At 41.2% G+C, this 16,130-nt stretch overlaps 1 protein-coding gene across 1 annotated transcript in view; it reads right to left on the bottom strand.

The window, feature by feature from the left end:
- Positions 1 to 6,256: 6,256 nt before the first annotated feature.
- Positions 6,257 to 16,130, bottom strand: part of LOC125298298 — a 13,749-nt gene continuing 3,875 nt past the window's right edge. The window contains exon 7 of the mRNA XM_048249000.1: positions 6,257 to 6,272. Coding sequence (XP_048104957.1) covers positions 6,257 to 6,272 — 16 coding nt within the window. The remainder of the gene's footprint in view (positions 6,273 to 16,130) is intronic.

Genomic DNA, 16,130 nt, shown 5'->3' with positions numbered 1-16,130 from the left:
AAAACTTACATTAATCGGATGAGTTTTGAGCTAGATCGTTGTTAACAAAATGGTTTATTGCCTGTAGCAGCGGGCATGGAGCCACATCAAAATAAATCATTATTTTCAAACCACTGACAAGGCTTTTTTACTGATTAGTAAAAAATACTGTACCTACAAGGGATATTGTGTTCTGCTCTGTAAATGTAAGTCATGCGTGACGTGTTGGGGCATGGAGGAGCCATGCTGCAGTGTACACTAAAATTCAGTCAGTGTGTGTGTGCGTGTGTCTGTCTGTGTGTCTGTCTGTGCTGTATGTCTTTGTGTGTGTGTGTGTCTGTCTGTGTGTCTGTCTGTACTGTATGTCTGTGTGTGTGTGTGTGTGTCTGTCTGTCTGTGTGTGTGTATCTGTCTGTGTGTCTGTCTGTACTGTATGTCTTTGTGTGTGTATGTGTGTCTGTCTGTACTGTGTGTCTGTGTGTGTGTGTGTGTCTGTCTGTCTGTGTGTCTGTCTGTACTGTATGTCTGTGTGTGTGTGTGTGTGTGTCTGTCTGTGTGTCTGTTTGTCTGTGTGTGTGTGTGTGTGTGTGTGTGTGTCTGTGTGTATGTCTGTCTGTCTGTGTTATTGTGTGTCATCAGCCATCATGGAAGTGGAAGAAAATATATACAATTTTAAGTTGAAAAAAATAATAAAATAAGGGTATCTCCCTGCTAGTAAACATACTTTACTTTACTTAATCCATAATTTTAACAACAACAACAACAAAAATATTTAAAGAACACTTTACGCACACACACGCACACACACTCTTACACACTCTCTCTCTCTCTCTCTCTCTCGCTCTCGCTCTCTCTCTCTCACACACACACACACACACACACACACACACAGACACACACACATACGGGCATGTGCGCCTGTGATGAGTGTGTGTGTTTGCAAAATACTGTCCCCTGTCGGCTGTCATCTGGAGGAGTATGGAGTTGACTGCACTTCAACATGAGCTGGAGTTTGCAGAGGCGCACGTTTCATCTAGGGCTTCGGCCACAAGCACTGGGTGGATTCCTAAAATGCTACAACAGGAAGTACGTAATCAATATACAGCTTTGAAAGTTTGAAAAAAACATGACAATGACATAATTTGTGAAATCGATGTCAATCCATTCAACTTGTCCACCTGTTTATGTTATCAAGAGTGTCATATTCAGGTGTTCTTGTCCTGGGATTCAGAGCTGTGTACGTGTCATCAGGAGGGTCCACATCAGGGCTCTGTGCTCCTGAGTCTCTCGCTGCTGCATTTCCCCTGTAAAAATAAACAAATCATGGAAGTTACTAAATGGCAAACGTCTTTGGTGTCTGATTTAAAAGTGCAGTCAGTGATTGTACGCAATGTTAAGCCCGTAAAAATGTTTTTCACATTCAGCAACAATCCGCTAGCTGCACATTCAGTGAGTATACTGTAAAAAAGAACTGGTCTCTATAGGCAGCCCAGGCTCCGAAAACTGGAAACAAACAAAGTGGGGGAAGCCTGTACCCTTAACAAATACAACACAATAGTTATACCTATAGGTAGTTAGTCTACATGAGAAACTGTCAAATTATGTTTTCCTTTTTCATTATATTTCTAAGTTTTTCCAAGTTACTCAAAATCAGATCCTCTGGAGCCATGCTTCCATTATGCTTCCATTATGCAACTAAACAACTGTATGTTTGTGTAATGCTGCAGCTGGTACTTACTTCTTCATCATGATGAAAACAAAAACAGCAACTAGGGCAGCAGCATCCAGAACTGCAAGAACACACCCTACTGTGGCAATCCATGTGTTCATTTTGATCTAGTACACAACAAATACACATACAAAGACAGAAATGCAAAGACACACAAAGACACACACAGACACACACACACACAATCACACAGTTATATTCATAGAAAATCAGTGTTGAGCAAGATGTTGTGTGTTGAACTAGAAAATGTAGTGTGCTAAGCTAAGGTAATTCTTAAAGGAACACACCACCGTTTTATTAAATTGGTTTATTCACCGTCTCCCCTAGTTAGATGTAAGTGATTAAAAGCATTTTTGTCTCTGTGCATGCAATGTTTTTATTGTTTCAGCACCCCCACTAGCTAAGCTTAGCATTGTGAATCTCTTGTCGCCGGAAGCATGTCGTGAGTAAAAGTGAGCCAACAAAAAACAATAATCCCTAATTACTTCTTGTGGCCTGCTTATTTATAAAGAGTAAATAGCAGTGTAGATTAAGACGAGGCGGTTTGCTAAGCAGGTATTGACTTGGGACTATATTGGAGCGAAGCACAGGTGAAGCACTGCTACTTGGGCTAACTGTGTATTCATGGGCATCGCAAAAACCTTTTCCCCAGTGAAAACGCCATCGTTCCGCATCATTCACGTCAGTTAATGTGGGAATCAAAGGTGGGAAATTGCGGCTAGGTTTTGCTAACAGAGTTTCCCAATTTCCCATATTTCCCAGTTAGGGGCTCGTCATGACTTTTGTTGTCATGTTGTAGTTCGTTTGTGGTCCATGTGGCCAACAATTTTAATGTTCGCTTTGGACAAATCCCAATAACTAGGAAATTTGCCATTTTTGTCACTTGAAAGCTGCATATCTTTCTTTCACAAGCGTCTTACACTATATTGTTAAGCAAATACAGTTGTTTATTTATTGTGAGCGTATGTTTTAGCCTTTGCTGTGGCATCCATGTTTTTCACACATTCCGACGACAAAGCACATGAACACTCGCGGTGGGAAAAACAACATAATCACGGGGGCGGTCCTTGTCATTCCCAGGTGCCATAGACCTTTGAAGTTCGCCGACAAAAAAGCTACCATCTTCGCCCATATAAGGAGATCCGGTATCTTGAGATCTTTCCTATGGGAAAATAAAATGGGTATTTGGAATTATCACACCTGTTAAACTCTCAAGGGGATGAAGAAATCAGAAATGCAAACGTTTTGCTCTACACACTTTTGTCCTCTGCCTTCGAGTGGATACTGTGATCTCCAGTAGGCTACGTGAAGGCAGCACACTTTGATTTTTGTCACCCCAGATGCGAACTTCTGGGTACCCAGATTACCCCTAACATGCAATGCAACTTGCCATTAAGTTAGTTAGACAGTTAGTTCTGGGGTAGCAAAAATCTGCCTTCATGTAGGCCCTACCAGAGATCACAGTATCCACTCGAAGGCAGACGACAAAAGTGTGTTCAGGAAAACGTCTGCATTTCAGACTTTTTCATCCCCGCGAGAGTTTAACAGGTGCGATAATTCAAAATCCCCATGTAATTTTACCTGTAGGACATTCCCACCGAAGAAGTTAAAAAACAGACAGCTTGGGCAACATTGTACGTGCGAGACAAGACGTTTTTTTCTAGACACAGCAAGGTTCAGATAGCATATCAAAATTAATTAACATTCCGAGTAGAATTACTTAAAGGTATCCTCATTGACTGAAGCCTGATTGTTCCTGAGTTCCTCACTCAAAAAGCTTCTTGCAAATAATACAAATGTAGAAAACACACTCTGTTTAACTACCAGAATTCAAACCTCGATCAGAACAGGTGCACAATCCTGGACGGCCAGGCTCTCCATCATTTCCTGGTATACTTGGGATTCCAGGAGTTCCTGCAAAACCAGGGAGACCACGTGGTCCAGGAGGTCCAGCAGGACCAGGGAATCCATCAAGTCCAGGGAGACCACGAGATCCAGGAAATCCAGGTGGTCCATCAAGTCCAGGGAGACCACGAGATCCAGGAAATCCAGGTGGTCCAAGAAATCCAGGTGGTACAGCAGGACCAGGGAGTCCATTAACTCCACAGTTAGATTCCACAATTGTATCTACTGTTAGACAATAATTATATCGACAGTACGATAACTTTAAAAGACAGGCAGAAAACTGTGGTTAAGGTATTTCACATCCTCAAATTTTGTCACACTCTTCTAGTAAAGGTGTGGGCACATGAAAACATACAATTTTGTATCCCTTTATACTCAGTTTAACCATGCTTCTCTAAATGAATGCAGGAAAATATAATCCATCGCACAGAATGATTTTTGTAGCACGTGCAACAGGTACAGCCCTGCCCTGGATACGTCTCTCAAAGTGCGCTTTAAAACATTTGGTTTAAATGGAGATGTAGATCATCACGGGTACGTTAATAAATCTACATTGTGACATGCAGTCTAGTCAATTACGTCGTCTCAGCCCTAGCCATGCTTTTCCTTAACGTTACTTGAAACACCTTTGAAAATACAGGATTGAAGTAGCGTTGTTTGGGAATGTACGTCAGTTCAGATGCTTTTCGAGACTTTTTGTGGTCTTAATGCAACACTTTACAAAGCATTGACAGGGCCACCAAGGACTCTAAGCGAATCAACAGCAAAAAAAACTATTTAGCAAGCATGTCCCAGCCTGATTAGGATGCTTCATAGACAGGTTATCTTTCAGGTAGGGCTATATTTTCCATTAGAAAACCATCACATTAGTGAACGCGTTGTGGCTAACTTTAGCTCCTGTAGGCTAGTGTCAGAAAAGAATGAGATGACAGTTGAAAGATACAATTAGGTCAATTACAGTGCTGATATCAATTTGCTTGGTAACCACATTTATGGTTTTCTACAAATACACCAATAGCCTAATCAAATTGGCCTCCATCACTCAACCAATGTTAACCGTAGGCCTAACATTATTTTACCTAGGTCGTAGGCTATTGATATACGTAACTTGTATAAGATTAACGTACCTGCATTAAAAACCAATCTTGTCTGATAAACATTCTCAGATTTATTTCAGCTTCAAGAAGAAATGGGAATTACATTTCATGTGAAAATCATCCTACCTTATTAGACGCTCTCTGCGGTAAACTACAGTGTTGTCCTTGTAGGAAGCATCTATTGTCTTTCCAACCCACTTTAGATTAACTTCCAACAAAATTACGTCTCACTGCAACGATGCGCCATCTGGTGGACAAACGTCTACGTTACGCCAATACTGGAAATGCAGCCAAATAATAATGATGAATATTTGGTTTTCCTTTAATCCTACTGAATTTGTAATAATGTATTGGCCGTTCTAATTGCAGATACCAATAGTATGTGCGTGCCTGTTTGTGTGTGCGTGTATACTGTATATGTGTGCACCACCATCTACAGGCAAATGAGTGTACAGTCACTAAATGTACACATAACTTAATTTTTTTAGACCCCCCATGGATGAAATTCTACGAAACTTGGCATACCCCCAGAGAATGTCAGGTTAATCATACACATAAAATTTGGTGCAGTTCTGAACATCTTAACTGAAGAGAGGGGCGATTAAAGCAGAATGATATTGCATTTTCATTTTTTACGGGGGGGGGTGCAAATCACAAATGAGTGATTATGGGCTAGTTTGATGTGGGCCCTTGAGACATACCATAAACAATTCTTCATCCTCGGTGCCACGGTTCAGGTAGGTATTTAGGAAAAACTGCATTTTTTGGGGTTCGGGGGGCCCAGCACGGTGGGGGAGTGGCCCCGGGGACCAAACAAAAATTTTCCGTAAAAGTCTAGTGGGGCTACATACCCACCAAATTTCATGTGCCCCGGTGTTTCGGTGTCCCGGGTATTGTTGACCAAAAATTCAGGAAGTTGATGACCAAAAAAAAAAAAAAAAAACTTTGACAATCCCTATATGATTGCTTCGCTGGCTTCGCTAGCTGCGGTCATAATAATTAAGTGTGCAAGAGTGCAAAATGACAAATTACTGGAACACAGCCAACAACTTAATCTTATGCTCTGTCAAACCTCCAGTTAGGCTTTTGTATTAAATTTAGCTATAGACCAGCTAACTCAAACAAAGCCTGAACAATCCTTGACCATCAGACAAGCATGCCCTTCATAAAACTCACACAGACTCATGTTTTGTCATAAACAGTAAAAGGAACGATGAGCACTCATGAGATTACAGTTTTTTCTGAAACAAATTTCTAAAACTATTAATACTTATAGCTAAACCACTCACTCACAAAACTAAAAGCACAAACACTGCTTTGCACTCAGTTTGCAATTTTGTAACACACACTTTGCACAACTGTAGGTACAATCCACTGCACAGCACTTATTTTGCGGAACTGTAAACACAACTCACTGCTTTACACTCAATTTCCAAATGATCAACACACTCCTAGCAAAACTATACAAATGTATGGCTATTATTTACACTATTTTGCCAACGCTCTGGCACACTTTCTCATGTGAAATCTGTTTTAGATCATTAGTTCACTTTGCAATCAGCCTAAGAATTATAAATAAGACACATGTAATTTACAATGGGTACAATGGAGGGAGCAGGAAGACTGAGAAGAGTAAGAATTAGAGGAGGCTGAAGAATAGGACGTGGCACAAACACTGCTTTGGTATGAATGGTATGAATAAAAAGCACATCTGGCTTTTGCTTTCTCTGTGCACAAGGTAGACTATGTCAGTTTGATGTCATACTTTTGTCATATAGTTCTGTAAAAATACAGGGATCCAAACATCAAGTATCAGTGTTTATTTACGCACATCAATTATTCTGGTTTTAGAAATTGTGCTATATGAATCACGGTTGTGTTTAAGCATTCAGAGAAAACTGTAAGCAATCAGAAAAAACTGTAACAGCATGAAAGCATAAGAGGTCAACAGTTTAAGGGGAACAACAACTTTAAAAAGTAAAGAACATAAAATAGAATGATTAAAAGACATAAAAGACACAAAGTAGAGTAAATCAGAGAGTATAACAACTTCCGATTTCTGGAACACAACTTTGTGATTTATCACACCTCCAGTTACATGTAAGCTGTTGCGCTAAATTTAGCTATAGACCAGCTAACCCCAAAAATCTATGGCGGTTTCCTTGACAGGTTATTAGTGCTGTGACAAAACCTCTGTCCGCCTTTGATTATCTATCAGTACACAACCAGCATTTCCTTTCGTGAAACTCACACAGATTCTCATGTTTTAGCATAAACAGTCAAATACATTATTTGCGCTCTGATTAACAGAAAAAACTTTTGATCAGTTAATGAAAAACATCTGATAAGTTTGCTCTTAATTCTAGATTTTAAACTGGCTACAATTGGGGCAACTTCGATGTAATCCGAAAGTTGGTTCCAGAGCTGAACTGCATAGCAAATAAAAGCTGCTGAAAGAAGTTTAGTTCTAACAGTGGATTTTACAAACAAGTATTCTGGAATGTACAGCGGGGAAAATAAATATTGAACACATCAATATTTTTTTCAGTAAGTATACTTCCAGTGAGGCTATTTTTGCACGAAATTTTCACCAGACATTAGTATTAACTTAGGCAATCCACACATATAAAAAAATCCAAACATTAATGTTCATAAGTAGAGTTATGAGTAAAAAAGTGGAATGCCACAGGAAAAAAGTATTTAACACACCTACTGAAATTTCTTAAATACTTTGTGGAAAACCCGTTATTTGTAATGAGAGCTTCAAGGCATTTCCTCTATGACGAAACTAATCAGTCGCAGTATTCAGGTGTGATTTTGGCCCATTCTTTTAAACAGATAGTCTTTTAATATTGAAGATTCCAGGGGGTCCCTCTTGTAAATCCTGATCTTTAGGTAACTTCCAAAACTGTTCAATTGGATTTAAGTCAGGGCCTGAATTTCCTTTCTCTGAAACCAATTGAGAGTTTCCTTTGCTGAATGCTTTGGATCATTGTCCTGCTGGAAGGTCTAGCCATGTTTCATCCTCATTGTTCTGGTGGATGGCAAGATTCTCCCAGAAAAAATGGCTCCATTCATCATTTCTTCAACTGTATGAAGTCTGCCAGTACCATGAGATGAAAAACAGCCCCACACCGTGATACCACCACCTCCAAACTTCACTGTTGGTATGGTATTTTTAGGGTGATGCACAGTGCCATTTCTCCTCCAAATATGGTGTGTAGTATGACATCCAAAGAGTTAAATGTTGCTCTCACCTTACCAGAATACATTCTCTCAGTATTTCATAGGCTTGTCCAAACATTGTGTAGCAAACTTTCAATGAGCTTCGACATGTTTTTCTTCAGTAATAGAGTCATGTGGGGTGAGTGTGCATAGAGGCCATGGCGGTGGAGTGCATTACCTTTGATTTTCTCTGTAACAATTGAACCTTGCTTGCTGAACGTGCTGCCTCCAAGTCTTTCTGGAGTGGTCCTTGGCTCTTAGGCTACACTTCTGACTATCCTTCTGACTTCCTGGTCAGAAATCTTGTGAGGAGATCCTGTGCATGGCCGATTGATGATGCAGTGATGTTCCTTCCACTTGCAGATAATGGCTCCAATACTGCTTACTGGATGATTCTGAAGTTTTGAAATGCATCTGTAACCAGTTCCATTGATATGTTTTGCAACAATAATGTTGCAAAGGTCTTGGAAGAGCTCTTTGCTTTTACCCATCATGACATGTTTCTTGTGTGACAACTTGCTAACGAAAAACCTTTTTATAGCTCATCAATAGGTACTAACCCAGCTTACATTAATTTGCACAGATAGGAGGGATAATTACTCTCTAACTACTTATAGATTCCAGCTCGTTCCTTGCCATTCCTTGCCTTTGTGTACTGTTTTTTCTTAGTGTGTTCAATACTTTTTCCCTGTGCCATTCCACTTTTTTACTCATAACTCTACTTAGGGACATTAATGTTTAGAATTTTTAATATGTGTGGATTACCTAAGTTAATAGTAATGTCTGTAGAAAATTTCATGCGAATAGCCTCTCTGGAAGTATACTTACTGAAAAAAATGTTAACGTGTTCAATACTTATTTTCTCCGCTGTATGTACTGCTGAAGCATGTCTGATTGGTAATTAGGTCTCATCCCATTTAGTTATTAATAAACAAGCATAAGTGTTCTAAAGCAAAGTTCTTTTAGGCAAGTCCCTCCACTCGCTTTTTGTGCACTCATCGGGCATACTATTCGGCATAATTGTGCGTGCGCAAGGCTTCACGACATCAACCTTGCTCCAGCGGCGAGTTCACAACACATGATTGGCACGATGTCTGCACAACACACCACATAATTGGCTCAATGTATTCACATTACACCGCATAATTGGCTCAATGTATTCACATGTCGACGTTTTGCCGAGGAAGGGGTGTGATATGTCTATCTCTACCACCGGTACGCTCAAGCCAATCCAAACTTTTCTCATCTGTTGTTCCTCGTTGGTGGAACACACTGCCAGTTCCTACAAGGGCAGGGACATCCTTTTCCACTTTCAAAAAACTCCTGAAGACCCAGCTCTTTAGAGAACATCTACTCTCATAGCAACACTTACAACAAGTCTTACTGATCCTAGCACTCACCAGCCGTTAAACTGACAAGTAACTGTTAAAATACAGCACTCACCGACGCACTTATTCTTACTGTACTCTAATGTGTTTTTTTTAAACTGTCCTAAAATTGTGAGAATTGTTCTAAAACTTACTGTTTACCATGTTGTTAGTCGCTTTGGTTAAAAAAACGTCAGGCAAATGTAATGTAATGTAATGTAATATGTGTAGACAACGGCCATATTGGCATTACAAACTAACCCCATGCATTACTATAGAGGATTTTTTGAGTGCTGTGAGCACTGAGTGCTGCATAACTGAGACATTTGTCTGTTTAAAGTCTGTGATGTACAGGAAGCCACTGCAGGGACTTGGCTGTTGAAGAGATGTGTCAGTCCTACCCCTAACCCTAGCCGCTGCATTTTGTATCATCTGAAGCTGTTTCATAGTATTTTTAGGAAGGCCTGTGAAAAGTCCATTGCAGTAATCAAACTTGCTGGAGATGAGAGCATGAATATGCTTTTCTAAATCGTGTTTTGACATTAGATTACATTAGGCTTGGGTTTGGCAATGTTTTTGATGAAATAATATCCTTTTATATAAACTCTCTTTCCATCAGACAACAAGGGATAAACACACACTTAATGGGCAGCCGTGGCCTACTGGTTAGCGCTTTGGACTTGTAACCGGAGGGTTGCTGGTTAGAACCCCGACCAGTAAGCACGGCTGAAGTGCCCTTGAGCAAGGCACCTAACCCCTCACTGCTCCCCGAGCGCCGCTGTTGTTGCAGGCAGCTCACTGCGCCAGGATTTGTGTGTGTTTCACCTCACTGTGTGTTCACTGTGTGGTGAGTGTGTTTCACTAATTCACGGATTGGGGTAAATGCAGAGACCAAAAACACACAGGTTTTTTCCATGTTTTTTTAAATTTCATCGGGCAAGACAGTGAGGTAAAGTAAGACAGGAATATAGTAGGAAAGATGCTGGACATGGGAAACTCCAGCCCATAATGAAAACAGAGTGCATAGGACATGTTTGCAAGGTCAGAAATCCGTGAAATTACCACGGGCCCCTTAACTCGAAATCTGTGGTGGCATCACGGAAACATCGAAAAATCTGTGAAGGGGACCAAAGTCCTTTTAGGCAAGTCCCTCCACTCGGCGGCCATATTGCAACGCTTTTTGGGCACTCATTGGGCATCCATTTCGGCAAAAATGCGTGTGAGCAAGGCTTCACGACACCAATCTTGCTCCAGCTGCGAGTTCACAACACATGATTGGCACGATGTCTTCACAACACACCATATGATTGGCTCAATGTATTCACATCACACCACATGATTGGCTTAATGTATTCACATGTTGACGTTTTGCCGAGGAAGGGGTGTGATATGTGTAGACAACGGCCATTACAAACTAGCCCCATGCATTTCTATGGAGGATTTTTTGAGTGCTGTGTCTCCACATTAGAAAGTCTCTGGGGGGCCACGGAAATAATGCAATGCAAGTCACAACCAGGCCTTTTCTCAACGGCATTTTCTCTCTTGTCTTTGTTGTCTTTTCTTCGGTGATCTGAAAAGTATAAACAACATTGTATTTCTACTATCCAGTACAAATCCTCATTTTCATGATTTCTTTCTGTTACTTTTTGGATCAGAGAGCTCAGCACATCATTAAATATGTGTGTAACAGGACAAGGTTCACGCCCTTTGAGGCGTGAGCCAATCAATGTGTAGGAGCGGCTATATAAATTGCAACTTTTATTTTGAAAGTTGACTTAATAACTGCACAACTTTGTTTTTCCACCTGACTCCTGCCTTCACCGCAGGATTCCTTGTGCTGTATTGGCCTCCTGACAGCTGTGCATACATCCAGTCAGTGACTTTCCTGGACTGCTGTCAGTCGCAGAACATGGGCCTCATAACCGACGACATCATCTGATTGATCTTGGCACACAAGGGAGCGGTAACATCAAGGCTACTTTGGTCCAAGTTCCGAATGCTGCTGTTTTGTCTGAAGTTTGGGTTTGGCCTACGATTCCCCTCGGCATCCGCTTGCATGTTCCAAGCCTTGCTGAGTTGGCCCATCAGCTGTGATTGGCCGATCTGACATGTTTATTATTTTTGTTTATTTGCTGTATGTTTGCCTGCGCGTTAATGCACACACGGGAGATGAACTGTACCACGGATATTGTCATTGTCCATTTTATTCTGTCTGAAGTGGTCTGTGTGTTGAGGGCTAACAGCCACTAGCAGTATAAGTTGTGGGTGTGAAATCCCCTTCAATTTCCTTCAATTGTCCTGCTGTGGTGAATCTGAGTATTTGGTGTTGACATGCTCACGTGTGGTGTGTCTTTAAGTGTGTTTGTACGTGTGTGACTGCGTGTATACATGTGTGTACAGGCCTTATAGGCCATTTATGTCAGTGCCTTAGTGGCAAAGGTTCTGACTGTCTGGAGAGAACTCATATCACTCCCTGTATGTTTTTAGTGATTGTTAATAAAGACAGTTTAGTTTTGGAAACACGCCTCTGGTTTTCTGTGACCATGAACCTGTCTTGCCTGGTTGGGCTTCACGTAACATATTAAATAGTCCAATTGATTGAATATTCTGAGGGAGGGCCTCAGATGACATAGTCAACATGTTGCAATCTAGAGCAAACCTACCACTTGCCACATGTGCACTATTCTTTTTTTTTTAAATAGCATACAATTATTTTCTATAATCAATTTAATTGCATGTTATTTCAATATCTGTGTTCAGCTCTGTTTTAAGGGGCTGACTTACTTTGGGCCCTGCAGCATTTGACCACCAGTATCACAGTCATCAGCAGATACTCAGATCAGCAGCAGTGAGCAGACCAGTCTGTACAGGATGGGGTCCTGGGCCCGTATTCACAAAGAATATTAAGCCTAAAAGTAGCTCCTAACCAGAGACTTTCTAATAAGGAGATAGCCTGGGTACGTCAGGCTAATGAGGAGACACAGCCCTCAAAAAATCCTCCATAGAAATGCATGGGGCTAGTTTGTAATGCCAATATGGCAGTTGGAGCAAGATTGGTGTCGTGAAGCCTTGCGCACGCGCATTTCTGCCAAAATAGATGCCCGATGAGTGCCCAAAAAGCGTTACAATATGGCCGCCGAGTGGAGGGACTTGCCTAAAAGGACTTTGCTTACGCCAGAGACTTTCTAATGTGGAGACACAGCACTCAAAAAATACTCCATAGAAATGCATGGGGCTAGTTTGTCATGCCAATATGGCCGTTGTCTACACATATCCCACCCCTTCCTCGGCAAAACGTCGACATGTGAATACATTGAGCCAATCATGTGGTGTGATGTGAATACATTGAGCCAATCATATGGTGTGTTGAAGAAAACATCGTGCCAATCATGTGTTGTGATCTCGCCGCTGGAGCAAGATTGGTGAAGCCTTGCGCACGCGCAGTTCGACCCAAAGACTGTGCCCGATGAGTGCCCATAAAACGTTGGTATATGGCCGCCGAGTGGAGGGACTTGCCTAAAAGGACATTGCTTACGCTCATCAATACCTCGCCTATGCAGACCTGGACTCGATCCCCATTTCGCACCCATATACATGAACTACGACGAACTACCTGGCTCAGCTATGTCTTATAATCTTTGCCCACAGTCAGCAATAGCCTAATAATCGTTGGGCAGCCGTGGTCTACTAGTTAGCGCTTTGGACTTGTAACCGGAGGGTTGCCGGTTCAAACCCCGACCAGTAGGCACGGTTAAAGTGCTCTTGAGCAAGGCACCTAACCCTTCACTGCTCCCTGAGCGCCGCTCAGGGCTCTCAAGTTTTGAAGTTTGCAAGGAGTGAGACTTTGTTTCTCAGGGGGGAGGGGGCGTGGCATTGACACAGTGCCACGCCCCCTCCCCCCTGATCGAAGTACATGAAAGTCCTACGTCTGCTTGAACTACTCGTGGCGCCACGCCCCCCCCCCGATCAACAGAGACCCACCCTCCCCATGTCCCATAGACCCAGCTTCATGAGAGCACAAATTCCATTATTTCAAACACACTGTTTTATTTATTCTAGAACCCTATAGTAAATAATAATAACATAAATTATAATAATAATTTCACCCAAATGGGCCCTTTGAACAGCAGTGGCTCATTCTGCTCTATAAACAAACAGAAAACAACCAAATGAGAAAAAGCACATTTAGCCCCAAAATGGTCTCTTGAACAGTGGTGGTTCTGTCCGTGTGTGTGTGTTTATGAGTGATGTTGTGTGTTGTAAGTGTTTGTGGCAGATTTTGATGCCTTGATGTAGGTCAATGGGTAGGTTTTGGTCATGGTGATTACGTAGGTGTGAATTTAAACAAATGTGCATATTGTGACGTAACTGACTGGGTCCTCAACCTGTGCCTTCAGGCGCATCAGGTTATGCAGACCAGCCTTTCTCAACTTCTTTGACCTGAGGCCCAGTCATGGCAGACTTTGGGGTCATAGGGCTCATCTACACGTACCCAACCCCACTCCTTCCCAATCGTCATTATCATTATCACAATCATTATTATGCCTATATTGTTATACATGCACTTTCACTTAAATGTTTTGTGCCATGCACATCAGAGGACTGCTTTACTAATGTAAGATATAATTAGTTTCATTGCTTTTGCATGGTTGCATGATGCTTGCATAAGAAAATAAATACTTCTCAAAACAGCAAGAATTATATGGGTGCTATTGTTTTGGGATGTTTCCCTCATGCAAGCATCATACATTGGTAGGAAATGGAGAAAAAAAATACATGTTTTTTTAATGAAGTTTAATTTGAATGCCTGAATGTAAGGATTCAGGAAACACAATACCAGCTTTTTTGGCGAACAGATAGGCGTAAATCACTGATCTGTTGATCTTTAACAGAGAAGGCTAGTTTTTGGCCACGTTATATTCAAATTTGACTATACAATACTCAGTGCTATACAGTGTATTATACAGTCTCTGCTCTGTTTCTATGGAAGTTCCAAAAATCAACGTTGTTCTATTAAGTGTCGTTAAACAATTAAATAGCATTCAACAGGTTGAAGCGGAGCTTTGATACCAACGTTATCGATTAGTTTCAGTTTCTCTCGCGCAGACGCCTGCATTGAATGAACGCTCATAGTCTACCACCACTTTGTTGTATGGCTCCATGTTTAATGACATCGATAGCAGAAACGTTTGTTTTCTTTTTTTGTCGGTCCGCGGTATCTTGATTAACTGCGCAGCAAATTATCAGACGAAGCACCGGGCCTAATTTCACTCCACGACTCCGCGGACCCACATCAAAACAAAACTATTTCCTGATTGGTTGAGAAATCCTATTTTCTGATTGGCCGAAAGGTTAGTAACTGAACAGCAGCTCTGAACTGAATGAGCGCACAGACAGCAACGTTGTGTGACACGTTTGTAAAATATAGCCCTTAGAAATTTCTGTGCGGGCAAGTTAATATTTTTTCGGAGTGAGAAATGCCATGTGTGGCGTGTGAGCGTGTGAAGTAATTGAAATGCGTGAGACTTGAGAGGTCTGGCGCCGCTGTTGTTGCAGGCAGCTCACTGTGCCAGCATTAGTGTGTGCTTCTGCTCACTGTGTGCTGAGTGTGTTTCACTAATTCACGGATTGGGATAAATGCAGAGACCAAATTTCCTTCATGGGATCAAAAGAGTATATATACTTATACTTACTTATACTTATTGTGAAATGGGACAACGAGTGACAAATCTTAACAAATACCCCCATATTTTAAGTACCATCTTTGATATGACAGTAGCCTACTCGGAATTTTCAGAAATGCGCACATAATTTGGAAATGAAAACTTTTACTATTATTCCTTTGTGTCTGGAGACGTAAATTGTCATCTAAATGGGATTCATGGTTGTGTGTTGTAACATTTTGGATACTTTACTGTTATGTTTGGAAGCAACTTCTTTATGAGCAAGATGCACTGCTGTATAAGTTCATTGATTAGTTAATTACCCACACACGCTGCCATGCAGTGATGCTTTTTAGGACAGCCATGCAACTGATTCTGTACAAATCACACACACAAAAAAATACACAAATCTGCTGTTTTTTTATGCTCAATTGCTAATGTCATATTACACTGTCAAAATGCCCTTTCATGGTCCTCTGCTGAATAGTCTTAAATAACAAATTGGCAGTATTCCATTGCTTGTGTCATTACATGCACAATCATGCATACACACACACACACATGTTGAACTAGGTGCCATGGTCTTTCTAGCATACGTGACCTGACAGGTCAGGTTGTATTGGAAGATGTACAGTGGTGGCGGTTCTTTCATTATAACGGCCACTTTACCAGATGTTTCACAAAGTATCTAAAAGCTTGAAACACAACAAATTCAGGGTATTAGAATAGGATTAGGATATTACTTAATGCGTTATTTTGTGTGTGTGTGAATGAGCTGAAGGGAGATATAAATGCAAGTGCTAAGCTCGCCAAATGGTCCTCAAATTAAAATACGTTAGACCGGCACATCCGGGAACTTGACTCGTGACAAACGTTCCCGCCCCTTTCGGGGGGAAAACAAACAACCCCTCTCATTAACTCCAACGCAAATTAGGGTCAATAAACGTAATTCGTACAGAAATCGCAGGAGTAAATAATAACAAAAAATACCACAAATCAATATGACCACTCAATACATAACCACTTTGCCGGTCGTTGACCGTGAAAGATACCTACAAAAGTTTAATGCAATTAATATAAAAACATGTCCCTACAGTCTCCCGAGTACGAAGTGGTGCAACAACGCCACTCAGTGACCAGAAGTGTCATACGGTCTTCTCTTCTT

This window comes from Alosa alosa, chromosome 7 (assembly GCF_017589495.1).
Source record: "Alosa alosa isolate M-15738 ecotype Scorff River chromosome 7, AALO_Geno_1.1, whole genome shotgun sequence".
NCBI lineage: Eukaryota > Metazoa > Chordata > Actinopteri > Clupeiformes > Clupeidae > Alosa > Alosa alosa.
The sequence above is the reverse complement of the archived record's forward strand: the minus strand, read 5'-3'. Positions and strand labels throughout refer to the sequence as shown.